At 42.6% G+C, this 15927-nt stretch overlaps 1 protein-coding gene across 2 annotated transcripts in view; it reads right to left on the bottom strand.

Moving 5' to 3' along the window:
• Positions 1-15927, bottom strand: part of SLC45A2 (solute carrier family 45 member 2) — a 78403-nt gene that overhangs the window by 33954 nt on the left and 28522 nt on the right. For both annotated transcript variants that reach the window (XM_075184587.1, XM_075184594.1), the window contains exons 5-6: positions 2087-2230; positions 855-978 (exon numbers count right to left, since the gene is read on the bottom strand). In XM_075184587.1, the coding sequence (XP_075040688.1) occupies positions 855-978; positions 2087-2230 (268 nt within the window). The remainder of the gene's footprint in view (positions 1-854; positions 979-2086; positions 2231-15927) is intronic.

The raw sequence follows: 15927 nt of genomic DNA, 5'->3' as shown, positions 1-15927 counted from the left end.
AGAAACCTTGCATCCTGGCTCTCATGTGGATGTTACTTTGACACGTACCACCAACCTAAAACATTGTTGCAGACCAGGTACACCCTTTCATGACAACAATATTCCCTGATGGCAATGGCCTCTTTTAGCAGGATAATGCGCCCTGCCACACTGCAACAAATGTTCAGGAATGGATTGAGGATCATGACAAAGAGTTCAAGGTGTTGACTTAGTATCCAAATTCCCCAGTTCTCAATCCAATCGAGCATCTTTGCGATGTGCTGGAAAAACAAGTCCAAGCCATGGAGGTCCCACGTTGCAACTTACAGGACTTAAAGGATCTGCTGCTAATGTCTTAGTGCCAGATACCACAGGACACCTTCAGAGGTCTTGTTTATAGGACACTTTCAGAGGTCTTGTGGAGTCCATGCCTGGACGGGTCAGAGCTGTGTTGGTGGCACGAGGGGGACCTACACAATATTAGGCAGGTGGTTTTAATGTTGTGACTGATCAGTGTATAAATAACTGTTAATTATAACAACAACAAAGCTGTATTTTCTTGAACACATATTGCAGATGTACGACATGTGATTTCTAGACATTATTACTTTAATGTCAGTTATAGTATCATCGCCACTGCAGTCATTTACCACAATCGTATTTTCCAATAATGTTTCATTTGTAGCTTCTCTTAATCTACTCAACTATTTTACAGTGCAGCCAGAGTGTGTTTAGTTCATTTATTTTTTTAACGTATACATGCGCTGTATAAAAAAAAGTGTTCCAGAGTTCCATTTATCAAAAAAATATGTAGCAAGGAGAGATGCTCATGTTTATAGAATGACTCACAGCAGCTCATCAGATCCGTTACTTACAAGAGTACAAAGACGAAGAGATTGCATTGATGCACATGCCCCAGCAGCCAACCTCTACGCCGTGCTCGTAGATTAAGTATGCAGTGGAGTTATGCGCTGCATATGGGTTTCCATGGTAAACAATCTGTAAATGAAAAATCTATCAAACACGTGCTGTAAAAAAAAAAAAGATACGTTTTACACCTTTAATATTACACTTCCTGCCTTGTGGCAAGAATCATTATTGCACATATTTTATTCCAAGAATTACAAGACATCGGACCTAATGAAGTGACAGTGGTGAAGTCAGCAAATGCATCAGTAATATTATGGTGGCCATCTATCACCCTGGTACCACCGGCAGTCATCTACATACATAGACTCCGAGCTCAAGACCGTTACTGCAAGTAGGCAACATCTGCATGCAGTGGGTCGCTACTACAGTAGACTCTGAGTTCACATCAGTACAGGTGACTATGAAGACATATGCCATGAAGCAATATTCATTGTAAATTGAATGTGCAATTTTTTCTGTTACATATGAATGGGAGAATGGGAATTATCTCGGCTTCCAGCCAAAGTAACGATGCCAGCAGTCTTGGTAAAGTGTGTTAGAGGCGGCAGGAATCTTGGTCTATAACGGCTTGTCCTCTAAACCAGGGTCCAATGAATAAACTGGCATCTTATTGACCACAAGCTGGTCTGCCAGTTAGGAGATTTGTACCTCTCATGGTGACTTAAGAGGGATTCAAGGGTAAGCGACTGAACTATTGCAACCAATACTAACACATAGACCTCACCAGAGGCGGAACTAGTGAGCTGTGGACCCCGGTGCAGGGAGGAGTGAACCAGGGTTCCCCAACCTTCTGTATCTGCCATGCAGCGGGTCCCAATATCTCCATGGGCCCCAGTGCACTGCACTTGCCACACCAATGGTAGCTTCGCCACTGGGCCTCACCCGTTGTATACCAAATAGAAAAGTCAAAGACATAAGACACAATGTCTTCCTTTCTGAGACTAAATTAATTTACTTTGATATCAAGTAGACCATTACCAGGATCTGACAACATTCCTAAACTTTTAATATTCACACAACATCTTGAGGGAACCACAACCATAATGTGACCACAGAAAATTCGGTTAGGGGAAATCTGCAGGCACTCATAGATTCTTATTATATTCCATTTTTATTGGAGAACCACACAGACTGTACCTTCGTGTGACCTGCAGAGTTTTGTTTTTCCATCTCTCACCTGTCCCATGTAATCTGTAAAAAACAGCATGTTGGAAAGGAAAGCTGTCCATCCAATCAGGTGACTCATACACAGGTAGCGGTAATGAGCCGGCATGGTCATAAGAGCAGTCATCAGAGATTTAATGGTCATCCGTTTCTGGACCTAAAAAATATAAATAAAAGTTCAACTGAATAACAAGGATTGGTTTGGCAGCATTGGCAGAACAGAAGATGTTTGCACTGGCCCATAGTAGTAGTTGAGTAAAGGCAGTTCTTTCCAAGTACAGTGAAGGCTCACCAGGGCCTGTTTTGATGGTGTCAGGTTTTATTGAAATGAAACAGAGGGGTGAAGGGATTTAAATATATAACATTTCCATTACCATATCCATATGATCTCGAAGGCACACCTTTCAGGAATTGGGACAGTCTCACCAAAGCAGGGACTGTTGGGTGTAACTGCCCGCATACCTCCCAAGACAGACATTGGGGAAGTTGAAGATAAAAAGATTGCTGTAGTATCTCTTGTAGCGAACAGGGGTCACCCACCATTATTAGTCAGTGACTAGACAGTTACTGGGATCTGTAGAAGTATTCAGTTGAGTTTCTAGCTTCTTACATTCAGAGGGACCTAATTAGTGCATTTCATCTTGTGCTCGCTTTGGTACATTGCCAAATTACAATTACTTTGCACATTTGTTAGGACGGCTTTAATCTTTGCTTTAATCTTTGCTATTTGCAAACAAGATTTTGTGAGCATGATGAAGCCAAGGTTCTGCCTACTTGTACATTTGGACCTCGTCTTCATAACCGTTCCTAAAAGATCATCACATTGTCAGATAACTCATTATACAAAGGAAGCATTGGGGTGGTCTTTATTTGAGATTTCAAACATTCTAACAAAGGAACCATAAGTGAAGACCTTTAAGCCTGGGTCCACGCAAAGATATACCAGAAGAATCATCTTTGGCACCTGATTGGAAGGAGACATATCAAATACTACACACAGAGCTGCAGACTTGGATACACGCATCACACTGCAAGAGCCGTACACTTTAGGACAAGCCAGGATCATCATCAGCAGCTATTTATATAGTGCCACTAATCCTGCAGCGCTGTGCAGAGAACTCACTCACATCAGTCCCTGCCCCATTGGAGCTTACAGTCTAAATTCCCTACCACACATACACAGACCGAGAGAGACTAAGGGAAATTTAATAGCAGCCAATTAACCTACCAGTATGTTTTTAGAGTGTGGGAGGAAACCGGAGCACCAAGGGGAAACCCACGAAAACATGGGGAGAACATACAAACTCCACACAGATAAGGCCATGGTCGGGAATTAAACTCGTGAACCCCAGTGCTGTGAGGCAGAAGTGCTAACCACTAAGAAACCGTGCTGCCATATGAGTGTTATCAATAAGTAATTAAGAGAAGTCGTTAGTCCAGTCGCTTGAGTGTACGGTGGTCCACAACAAGCTCACCATCTACCAAGTGATAGGTATTAAACCCTGTCTGAAGAGGATTGTCAACAGCATTGACAATTTTCATGGCCTCTATTAACCTGTAGTTATTAGCACTATAATTTATACAGACCAGATATAGTTACTGCTCAACTCAAGTTGAATGAATGCAATTGCCAGGCCTATGCCATATGCCTATGCACTCTAAAGGAGGACTTCCCAGAATGCCCTTTTTTTTTTCTTACAATGTTAACCAATACTGCTGAAAGTAAAAAGCCTGTATCAAGGAAAACAAGACTGAAGATAAAAGAAAATCAATGTATTGCCTTCTTGGAAATAAAAGCTCAACATGTGCAACTGTGGATTTCTGTGCCACGCCATGAGAAAGAAATTAGGAAACAGTGGTTGCTTACATACTCTTAAGTAAAATAGTACCAATAAAACTATACATGTAATTGTTTGTTAGGTTCAGTGATACAGTTGTAAACTTTAAAATTCTCTTTTTCTTCCATTCCAAGGGGGTATATTTACCTAACTGCAGGTTTGAAAAAGTGGAGAAGGTGTCTATAGCAACCAGATTGTAGCTGTCATTTTGTAGAATGTACTAAATAAATGAAAACTAGAATCTGATTGGTTGCTATAACGTAAATAAATCGGGAATACGCACGTCCGTATTCAAGGAGTGGATGTAAAGGTACATCTGTTGAAGAATATAGTTCAAGTTCCGTTCTGCTCGGACATGACACTGCAGGACACATCCAATACATATGTGGAATATATATATATATAAGTCCCATGTGGAATATATATATATATATATATATATATATATATATATATATATATATATATATATATATATATATATATAAGTCCCAAAAGAAGACACCGAAAAGAAAAAAAAAAACTATTCAATTAATGTGAGCTGTTATTTATATAATCATTAATGACAAAAAAAAAAAAAAAGGTTATTTCTCTTAGAATTTTCCCTCCCTCACAAAATACATTAGGATAGTATTAATCTTTATTTATGGGGCACCAGAAGGTTTTCGCAGCACCGTACAGAAAACAGACAGGGTAAGACAGTACAGAACAGTGAATATGAGTACTTTGATAGTTCCAAACACAGCTAGAACCTTAGAGTTGGAGGCGAAGAACAGGTAGAGACACAGGAGGGAGGAAGTCTCTGCTCGTAAGAGTTTACATCCTAATGGAAGGGCAAACAGACAGAAGGCACAATGTCAGAGTCATAGGAGATCGATGACAAGAGGAGCGAGCAGCAGGACAGGGCAAGAGAGGTGAGGAGATCAAACATGGAGAGATGGGTAGATGGATGGCTGGTAGGCTTTGAGGAACAGATGAGTTTTAAGTGCCTGTTTGAAGGTGCACAAATTAGGTGACAGTCGGATGGAGCGTGGGAGATCGTTCCAGTGGAGGGGGGCAGCCCAGGAGAAATCTTGGATTCTGGAGTGGGATGAGGTGATCAGAGGGGAGGAGAGTAATGTCTACAGTATATAAAATGCATTTTTACAGTCGCTCCTGATTGCAGACATGTTCTAGCATGCAAACATAGCCGTCATCACTAGTAATCGGCACTTACAACAGACCTATAGCTGGTGCAATTGATACGACAGAAAAACATGGCTACTGCGCATGCACAAAGGGGCGCTCCCCATGTATTTTTATTGTAAGAAATGGACTTACCAATCTAACACATCCTCCTGAGATGTCTTTTGTTTAAGACGAAACGTGTTGAGGGGATTACTGTTAAAGGGACCTTTCCTTTCTTACCTCCATTCTACAGCTGGGATCCACTCTAGAGTCTCATTGCTTCTGGAACTGGGAAAGCAAGAACCTTTCTCCCCGGCCAGCCATAACGATTAGACATCCACGTTGGATGACCAACACTGCACATAAGCACGTCTTAACTTTATGTTTGTGAGTGTATTGACTTTAACCTCTTTGAATTAAATGTAAAAAATACTACACCATATGGTAGTTTATCCCTTTCTTTGGAGATATATAGAGTGGACCTGGAGTTACACAGCATTAAGGATTCATACAGATAAGCCTCATACCCTATTTTTATCTGATACGCACATATACTTTGTTTAAATGTTTCCCTATTGCACTATTCATATGAGAAATACTACACTATTTCTGGTCACTTGTTTTTCTATTTACAGTATTCCTGCCTGGAGTTACAAGATACACGGATTCTATTGGGACTTGGATTCATTGCACAGACGTGCCCTATTTACGCATATATCCGGTACGCATATAAGGGAACACCTTATTAAATTGGATTTATTACACCTAAATACTACACTATCAGGTGCCCTGTTCCTTATCCATTTTATAGATAACACGTACTTTTGAGATGCCCAAAGCTTGAATTGTACGTTGCTGCGTGTGCTCGAGCTCGGCACGCCCTTACTGTACATGGACTACGTGCATTCGCCCAGTCCCCTTCTCATTTCGCCCATGAAATCGTAGGCTGTAGTAAGGCTACTTTGCACTAGAAGATGATTTGGATGTTGCTGTGTTCTCTGGGATATTATTTTTTTCTGGGCATACGCAGAGCGATTTTTTGTCAAATGCAGCACATATCGGCATTTACGTTCCTTAATGAGTTAGGCCCACAGTGCATTTTTATAGTTGTTCTGTTTTAAGCTAGTGGCACAGGATCTACAAATGGCTTCTGCAAAAATAAGATTTTTACTCGCCGTAAAATCCATTTCTCTGACTCCATTGGGGAACACTGCGAGACATTGGGGTATAGTAGTGGACTCAGGAGTCTTGTCACTTTAACTGCTAAGTCTTTGGACTCCTCCCCTGCTATGCCCCTCCTCTCCAGAGATCCTCAGTGTTGAATAACCAAGTGGGAGCGTAAAGGAGGTAATATAACCTGGAAAGGTCTTAAACCATAAAGAACCATAACCAAAGTTTTCACACACAGAACTACACACACAGAGCAAGGGAGGGTGCGCAGTGTCCCCTAATGGAGTCAGAGAAATGGATTTTACGGTGAGTAAAAATCTTATTTTCTCTTCCCTGCCATTGGGGGACACTGCGAGACATTGGGGATATACCAAAGCTTCCTCAAGGGTGGGAATGCTCTGGACCAGCGGCACGCATAATCCTGCGACCAAAGCTTGCATCAGCCGATGCAAAGCCTTAAAGTCTGTAAAATTTAGTGAAAGTGTGGACGGAAGACCAAGTCGCCGCTCGACACAACTGCTCCGCCGACGCCCCATGCCTAGCCGTCCAGGAGGCACCCACTGCCCTAGTAGAATTTGCCTTCAAGTTTTCCGGGACGGACAGAGAAGCTGCAATGTAAGCTTCTTGAATCGTGGATGTGATCCACCGGGCAATTGACTGATTTGAAGCAGGCCAGCCTCTTTTATTGGCGTCATATAAAACAAAAAGTTCTCTGGTCTTTCTGACCTGAGACGTACGGTCTACATAACCCCGTAGAGCTCGTACCACATCCAAGAACTGCATAGATCCTTCTAAGGAGTCCTTCTTTGCTCGGAGCGCAGGGACAACAATTTCCTGATTTAGGTGAAACCTGGAAACCACCTTAGGAACAAAAGATGGCTTGGTACGAAGGACCGCCCTATCAGCGTGAAAAATAAGAAAAGGGGGGTCACAGCGAAGAGCCACAAGCTGAGACACTCTGCGAGCTGAAGCTATAGCCAACAAAAATACCGTCTTCCACGTAAGATACCGTAAGTCAATGGACTCTAAAGGTTCAAACGGAGGCCTAAAAAGAGCACGAAGAACCAGATTGAGGTCCCAGGGCTCGACAGGATGACAAAATGGAGGTTGCATAGGTAACACCCCCTGCAAGAAAATTTTGACGTCTGAATAATTTGCAATCTTTTTCTGAAAGTAGACAGAAAGGGCTGATATCTTGCCCTTGAGGGAACCCAGACGAAGACCCTTCTGAACCCCATCCTGTAGAAAATCCAGTAAACGAGAAAGCTTAAATTTTGAAGAGTGGAATCTCTTAGACTCACACCACAAAATATATGTCTTCCACACCCTATATATGGAATACGAAGAAGGCTTTCTGGCCCTAATCATGGTAGTTATAACATCCTGAGAGAAACCCCTGGCTTTAAGAATTAGGGTTTCAATAGCTAGGCCGTCAAAGCCAGCTGATCTAAACCTTGGTAAAGGAATGGACCCTGAACCAGAAGATCTGTCTGCATTGGAAGCCAGGATGGAGGAGCCCCTGCTAACAATAGCAGATTTGAGAACCACGTTCTGCGTGGCCAAAATGGAGCTATTAGAATAGCGGGAACTCTCTCCATCTCTTCAACTTCTTTAGGACCCGTGCAACCATTGGTATGGGAGGGAAATGTACACCATCCGATATGGCCTTGGGGCCGACATGGCATCTACTATTTCCGCCCCTGGGTCTCGAGCTCTTGCGCCGTAGTGCGGAACCTGATGGTTCAGTCTGGACGCCATCAGGTCTATGTCCGGACAGCCCAAACGATCCACCAGATGGGAGAAAATCTGACTGTTTAGAGCCCATTCCCTGGGATGAAGGGTATGTCTGCTGAGGAAGTCTGCGTCTCAATTCTTCACCCCCGGAATGTGAATGGCTGAAATCTTGGGAACCTGATGCTCTGTCCAAGACAAAATGCGCCTAGTCTCTCGCATGGCAGCCACACTGCGAGTGCCCCCCTGGTGGTTTATGTACGCCACCGTGGTGGTGTTGTCGGACTGAATTTGAAGCGGTTTTCCTCTTAGGAATTTCTGGGCTCCTATCAGAGTATTGTATACTGCTCTGAGCTCTAGAATATTTATAGGAAGAGAGTCTTCCTGAGGGGACCAGAGACCCTGAAGCCTCAGTGTTCCTGTTACTCCCCCCCACCCCAACAGACTTGCGTCTGTTGTGACTAGAGTCCAAGACCAGGTCTGTAAGGATTGGCCCTTCTTCAGGTTGGTTTGGGACGTCCACTAGACAAGGGACAGCCTTGTGGGCGTGGACAGACGAATAATCTGCTTGTCTAAATTCTTCTGAGACCCTGACCACTTGAGTATGATCTCTGCCTGAAGTGGACGGGAATGAAACTGCACAAAAGGGACTGCTTCGATTACCGAGACCATTGTCCCCAGCAGTTTCTTGCAACTGAGGACCGAGACCCTCTTTTTCACTAGAATGGCTCTGGTCCTTTTCTGCAGAGCTAGGACTTTTTTCCTTGGAAGATAAACTCTCAGAGACTGAGTATCGAAAAGCAGACCCAGGAAACGCATTTGTTGAGCTGGAACAAGAGATGACTTGGGTAAATTCAACACCCAGCCGTGATTTTGAAGAAACTGCATAACTGTCTGAATATGTTGGGACAGAAGAACAGCAGACGGTGCCTTCAACAAAAGGTCGTCTAGATAAGGGATAATTGTTATACCCTTCTGGTGCAGAAGACCGGCCATGATGGCCATAATCTTGGTAAAGACTCTGGGAGCCAAAGCCAGGCCGAAGGGGAGAGCCCTGAACTGGAACTGCGCCTCTCCTACTGCAAAACGAAGGAGACTCTGGTGTCCTTCCCATATCGGTACATGCAGGTAGGCATCCATGATGTCTATGGATGCCAAAAACTCCCCTTTCTTTATCCCTGCTATTACCGAGCGAAGGGATTCCAAGCGAAATCTTTGAATATTCAGTTGTTTGTTTAACGACCGAAGATTCAGAATGGGCCGGAAAGACGCATCTGGCTTTGGTACCAGGAAAAGGTTCAAGTAAAATCCTAGACCCCTTTCTAGAGGAGGAACATGAACAATAACCTGCACTTCTAGAAGTTTTTGAATAGCTTCCTGAAGAGCGACACGTCTGAGGGGACAAGAGGGGAGAGGGGTGATGAAAAATCTGTGACGGGGGGAGTGGGCTAGGTCTATAATATAGCCCCTGGACACAATCCTTCGAATCCAGAGATCTGTTGTGGACTTTCACCATTGATCTCTGAACTGAAGAATGCGTGCACCTACCTGATGCTCCCCCCAAGAAGCTCTGGCAGGCTGAGATCTTATCTGCTGGGCGAGTAGAACCTCTTCTCGCCGCACCTCTACCTCCTCTGCATCTATAAGCAGGTGCCTTTGATGCTGATTACTGGCCTCCATTAAGGGTACCTCCCCCACGGGCAAAACCACGAAAGGAACGAAACCTGCCCTGATGGGGCCTGTTGGAAACAGTAGGGAGAGAAGTGCTTTTTCCCCCTGTAGTCTCTTGAATAACCCTCTTGAGTTCCGCCCCGAATAGGGTTAAGCGGTCAAAGGGTAAATTCTCTAATGCTCTCTTAGATTCCGCATCAACAGACCATGTCCGTAACCAAAGGTTACGACGAGTCGCTACAATAAGAGCGGAGGCCTTAGCATTCACTGACACCGCATCCATGGCTGCGTTTCCCACATACTCCGATGTCTCTAGAACATGCTCCGCAAGATTTAAGAGTTCAGTACGAGGAGTATTATCTCTAAGACCTTTAACCAAAGCTTCCATCCATAATTGCACGGCCTTGTTAGCCCAGGCCACAGCCATATTTGGTCTAAACAATCTTCCCACAGCAGTGTATGCCGAGCGAAGCGCTAAATCACACTTTTTATCCGTGTAATCTTTAAGGGTTATCCGTTCATGGACAAGAATAGCAGAAGATGAAGCTAAACGGGCTACCGCGGTGTCAACCTTAGGTAATGACTCCCATTTTACTGTGTCCTCAGGTGGCAGAGGATAAAAAGATTTTAATTTTCCCGGCATCATAAATTGTTTATTTGGCCTATGCCAAGCTTCTGAAATAATCTCCAACATCTCTGGAGAATGGGGAATGTAGCCAACTGAGCCTTAGCTCTTTTAAATAGAGAGACACCTGTGGGCGCTGAGGACTCAGGATCAGCAAACCCTAAGGTATGCCTGATTCCTGGAATTAGACTATCCACACTAGTGGAAACCGAGTCAGAGTCATAACGGCTCTCCCCTTCCGGGTCTAAATCTACCTCACCTTCCTCTGCCGAGGAGCGATCAGAGTACTGGTCTAGATCCAGACCTGTATCAGTAATAGCTCTCTTACCCCTCTGGGAAATAGTTAATAACCTATCTTCCCTGCGGGTTGACCCCGCCTGTGATGTGGAAGCGTTTTCGTCAGACTGACTGCCTGCAAGTGTAAGTGGGGTAGTGTTTTCACGTACCTCTGTATAACGGCCGTCAGTTTTTCCCCAGCCGAAGAGAAGGATTGCAGCCAAGGCGGTTCCACCACTGCTGAAGGTACCTCCTGGACTGAGCTGTTTCGCCTCTGAGCATCCGCAGTACAAGCTGCGCAAAGGGCATTTCGGTCTGTGTGTCCAACAGAAAGTTTTGTATTATATTTTGCACAGGAATATTACATTGCAGAAGGCAGAGAGTGACCCTTGCCTTTAGCTGTCCCCTTCACAGTCATTGTCCTGCTTCTTAAAATAATTATTAAAAGAATGCAGACAAAAGGGAGACTGTTAAATTCTGGAGTCTCCTATGCCAGAAAGACTCTCTTTAAACTATAAGCACACCTCCCAATGCAAAAACCTGTAAAGTACTGTCTGTGAAAATTTACACAAGAAATAACTCACAAAACAAATATAAACCTCCACAAATGACTATAGAATACAAGCCTGTACACAGCGGGTATCAAAAGTCCATCAGCAGAGGAGAGGCAAAGCAGAGGAACAGGCCAGCGCTGACGCGCTGTTTACTTCAGTGTCTCCACGAGCAGACTCGGTCCTGCGCACGGGTAGAACAGCCTGGGAGGAAGGAAGTTATCGTTACCTCTCCTCCCCTTCCTGTTGCTTCTGCCCGCCCTGCTTGCCTCCGCCTTCTGGCCCCATCAAGACACTGCAAAATGGCCACCATGAAGCGCTGGACGCATGTTATATAATAAATAATGCCCAGGAGCGCGAGTCATCTAAAGCGGACCAACTCACCTCTAAATGAGTGTGAGCGCCGCTGTGTCCCCTTCCTCTGAACTGCTCATTGCCATAGGGGCGAGCGGGGACCTGCCGGCATCTGAAGCGGCGCGGGAAGAGAGGCTGATACAGCTTCACTCCCTTGTCCGCTATTAACAGAGAGACTGTGGCCGTTTCTTCTGTTCTGAGGGCTTCCTTTATGCCCTCCTTCACACAGCACCCCCCTACACCTATTTCTATGGAGAATATCGGCAGAAGGTATAAGGTAAGTGAGCCCAGGGCTTCTCTTACCTTTGGCTGGGACCCAGAGTGAGCAAGGCTGAGTCCTACTCACTCTCCTGGGTCTTAGGCTGGAGTCCCACGCTGCACCTAAAGGGAGGAAAAAATAAAAACATGTCATCCTAAAAGACTAACAGAGTATAGGCAGGAGCCTATACTCTAGTGACCTTAGCGCCAAGTCACTAAAACAAAACTGAGGATCTCTCTGGAGAGGAGGGGCATAGCAGGGGAGGAGGCCAAAGACTTAGCAGTTAAAGTGACGAGACTCCTGAGCTCACTACTATACCCCAATGTCTTGCATGTCCCCCAATGGCAGGGAAGAGAAATCGGGCATTTTCCCGTATCAGCTATATACTCCAAGTGATCTGGCATCTTCCAAACTTGCCACAAGGCCGGATAAGAAGTTCCAGGTAAATAAAGGAAAGATATTGTAGTATACTATTCCCAGTGTACTGTGCAAAGAAATCTGATAAAATTGCTAGTGCTATAAAAGGTTAGTAATGAAATGGCAGATGCATTAGGAAATGTTGCTGTGAAAAGGGTCTGAATTGCAGCCTTGCAAAAAAGAATGGTGTTGTATTTGATACTGGCTAGTAAAAGGTCTTTGCTCTAATGGGTAAATAACGTTGCAATTGTTTATTTTCAAAAATCAAGGAGGTGTGATGGAGAAAGGGAGGAGGAGAAGGAGGAGAAGGAGGAAGGGGAACTCACAGACTTTTTGTTGTTTTAAAAATATTGTATTTATAATTGTGATAACTTTCAAGGAATATATGATCAAAATATCATAAAGGAGATAGAAAACTACAGAGTGAATCATGGAGTTTCTTTTACTTACAGAAAGCATCTTGTACTCAAATATTCTATAGTTTATTAATGTTTGCATTTTTATGTATGTGTTTGCATCTTTCAAACATTGTATGTCAGCTATATGTAACCCCACTTTACCAACATCAAAAGACAAGTTACTTTGGGGTGTACTGAAATAATAACAATAATAATAACAATAATAATAATAATAATAAAAAAAAAAAAAAGCCATACGTGAATGCTTTCATTAACAAACACATGGAATGCAGTTTGAGTCAAAGAGGCTCAAAAGGGTGGAGTAAGTAAGAATACTCATTAGGTCTCACTAGTTTCAGAGATAAAAGAAGTGTGCATGTGACTGATAAGGGTGTAAGAGGGTTTATTCTAAAACGTCCTGACTATGTTGATAATTCTATACTTGTTTTGCTTTTCAGAACTGTTTTATCGGGAAACAACAGAATTAATGGTTTTGTTGCCAGGAAGAGATCTCTCCACATGCTAGAATGAAACTTCCAGTTCTCAGATAGCAATAGCTTGATTGCAAAAAAAGGTGTCTCTGGTTTACACTTGACAAATCTCGATGCCAGATTTCTTTCACATATTCCATGGAGGGTGTGGCCTTATTATTTTTGCCTAGACAACCCTTTTAAGCTGTTTTGGTGAAACTCCGGTGCATGGATTCTGCTCTAACATTTCAGCAATGGTGTAGCCAATAGCTAAAGAGTCGGAGTGGCCAACTAGTGTCAACTTCAGATTCCAACTAAGGGCTAGATTTACTAAGCTTCGGGTTTGAAAAAGTGGGGATGTTGCCTATAGCAACCAATCAGATTCTAGCTTTCATTTATTTAGTACCTTCTACAAAATGATAGCTAGAATCTGATTGGTTGCTATAGGCAACATCCCCACTTTTTCAAACCCGCAGCTTAGTAAATCTAGCCCTAAGACTTTACTTTTTTTTTGTCTACCAACTCACCCTCTATTGAGCAGTGCTGAAAAAGGACAGAATATTTATTTTTTCTTGTAAACAAATTATACAATCTAAAAAAATAAAATAAAGATGCTAGAAATACGACTCTAGCGGTGCAGAGATAAGTGGCGACAGTACACGTATTTGAAGTTTTATCACTACAATTACACCATGGTCATATTATGGCTGTAGATTTTTAGCAATGTTTACTTGTAATAGCTACGACTATAATAGAACCGATTTCTCAGCCTAACAAACATGTTCACTTACAAACACATTATTTTCTTATTAGTTAGAAATATCCTCATACACGGTCATATTTAGAAGTTTTGCCTAAGGTCATCAAACCGATGGCTGCCACAGACTGGTAATTTAATCAGAGTAAGAAAACACAATTTGTGAATGTTCTATTCATCAGTGAACAGCCCCAGGTACAAGGGCCCTGCCGTCCAATCACCGGAGTTGCAATAAGTAAGATCCCTGTAACCGATATTGGGTATTAGGGACTATTATGTACCTTTTCATAACCAATAATGCGGTGCCGGAAAAAGTTTCTTGTAAACATATATTGAATGAGCAAGCAAGGTATTCACTTCTTACAGCACCTTAAGTTCATACGCAATTTTACTCCGTTACTTAATTGTTATGCAGTGGCCTACAAAAGTCTATTATAAGTCAAAAGGGTTATTTTATATACCTTTGTAGAAGGGGGTCCTTTGAGATAACAAAAGATAAAGATGTTGATTTAAAGAAAACAAAATAACACGACAACACCTTTTTGGTGTCTAGAAGGAATCTTCCAGCTCCTTCAATAATTATATACGTATATGTACAAAGGTTGGAGTTAATGTTTATCAAATCTTACATACAAAAAAATAGATATACAGAATTCATTTATTTGTTATATCTCAAATAAATAGGTAACTCTAAATCCAATTAATTTATAAATTGGCTGCTTGATAACAAAAATTGTGAAGATACCGGGATTTCTGGCCTAATTCTACCCACTTCACGCTGGCTGGCCACCCAAGGGTGCTTTACTATGCCAGGGAAGCCTACCCCAGTACCTTCTAAGGTTTGCATAGTCACTCAGGCAAATGCAGTTAGAAAGTAAAACAATATATTTATTGTAATAAAAATAAATCACTAGAATATCACCACATTATCTGTCCTGTACACCACTAGATTAAGGAGTTAGTCACCTGGCTGTCCTGACTTGACGACCCATGAATCTGCCTATGTATTTCACTGGTAGACAATAGCAACTCAACACCAGATCTTGCACCTTCCAGAAATCAAATCACAGAATGAACATCATCTCCCTCCCCCTGGAGTGGCTCTATATCTAGGGTCAAATTTTCACAGTGTTTTCCAGTCCCTGGGCAAACCCCTGGCTCTCTCCCTCTTTAAACTTTGGTGGTTGCTGGATCAGGGGGTTGGAGGGGAGACAGGAGATGAGCTGTGCTTACAAAGAAGCTCCCTACTGGGTTGTAGACAAAATGTCAGTACTAGTCCTATGGAGAACAATGTATACTAATTGGCCCCCCTCACCTCCAAAGATAGGGTAGCAGTCAGCCCCATCCTGAAATTAACCGAGTGACAGTGATGGCGGCTGCGTATGCATGCTATAGCATGTGTTTGCAATCAGGAACAACTATAAAAATGCATTTTATGTACCGTAGACATTAATAACAACCAGATAAATGTATTTCATTTAAAAAAATAAATAAATGTAATGCTTTTTATTAATGACCATTTTACCATTATTTGAATACTTTTTTTGTGCTTTCTGCTTTATATTCCACATATGTATTGTACGTATCCAGCAGTGTGTTGTGTCAGTCTCAATGCAGCAAGTGCTGTACATGCAGGGCCTGAGTCATTAAGGAGAGTAAAGCATAAAAAAGGAGTAACATTTGCACCTGGCCAAAACCATGTTGTATTGGAGGGGGAGGTAAATTTAAAATGTGAGGCAGATTTATAGTTTGGGTAGGGTATGTCCTAGATCATCTTTATATTTCAATGTAATAATAAAGCTAGCAAGTATTTGTGTGCTAGATGAAAAAACAGCCAGTATTTAACTTATGTACAAAACAATAAACTGATTTGCACCCCTTGCATTGTAACATGGTTTGTCCCAGAGAACATTTACTCCTTTGCTTGCCTTAATGACTCAGGCCCGCAGAGCGTACCTAGACCCGTATTCATCAAGAGACGTTTCTTCAGATCCGATTATAGTTGAATACAGACGTGCGTAACACATTCGTTTTGCCTTACAGAATCAGGCCCTGTATAACTAGTACATATTGAAAGCATCTTTATGTAATTAATGTAAAACAAATATTATATTTGCAAATAAATATATAAATGATTACACGGTTAGTAGTTGTTCTTTTACATTGTGAT

This window comes from Mixophyes fleayi, chromosome 1 (genome assembly GCF_038048845.1).
Source record: "Mixophyes fleayi isolate aMixFle1 chromosome 1, aMixFle1.hap1, whole genome shotgun sequence".
NCBI lineage: Eukaryota > Metazoa > Chordata > Amphibia > Anura > Limnodynastidae > Mixophyes > Mixophyes fleayi.
Note: the sequence above shows the minus strand (reverse complement) of the source record. Positions and strands in the feature narration are given on the sequence as shown.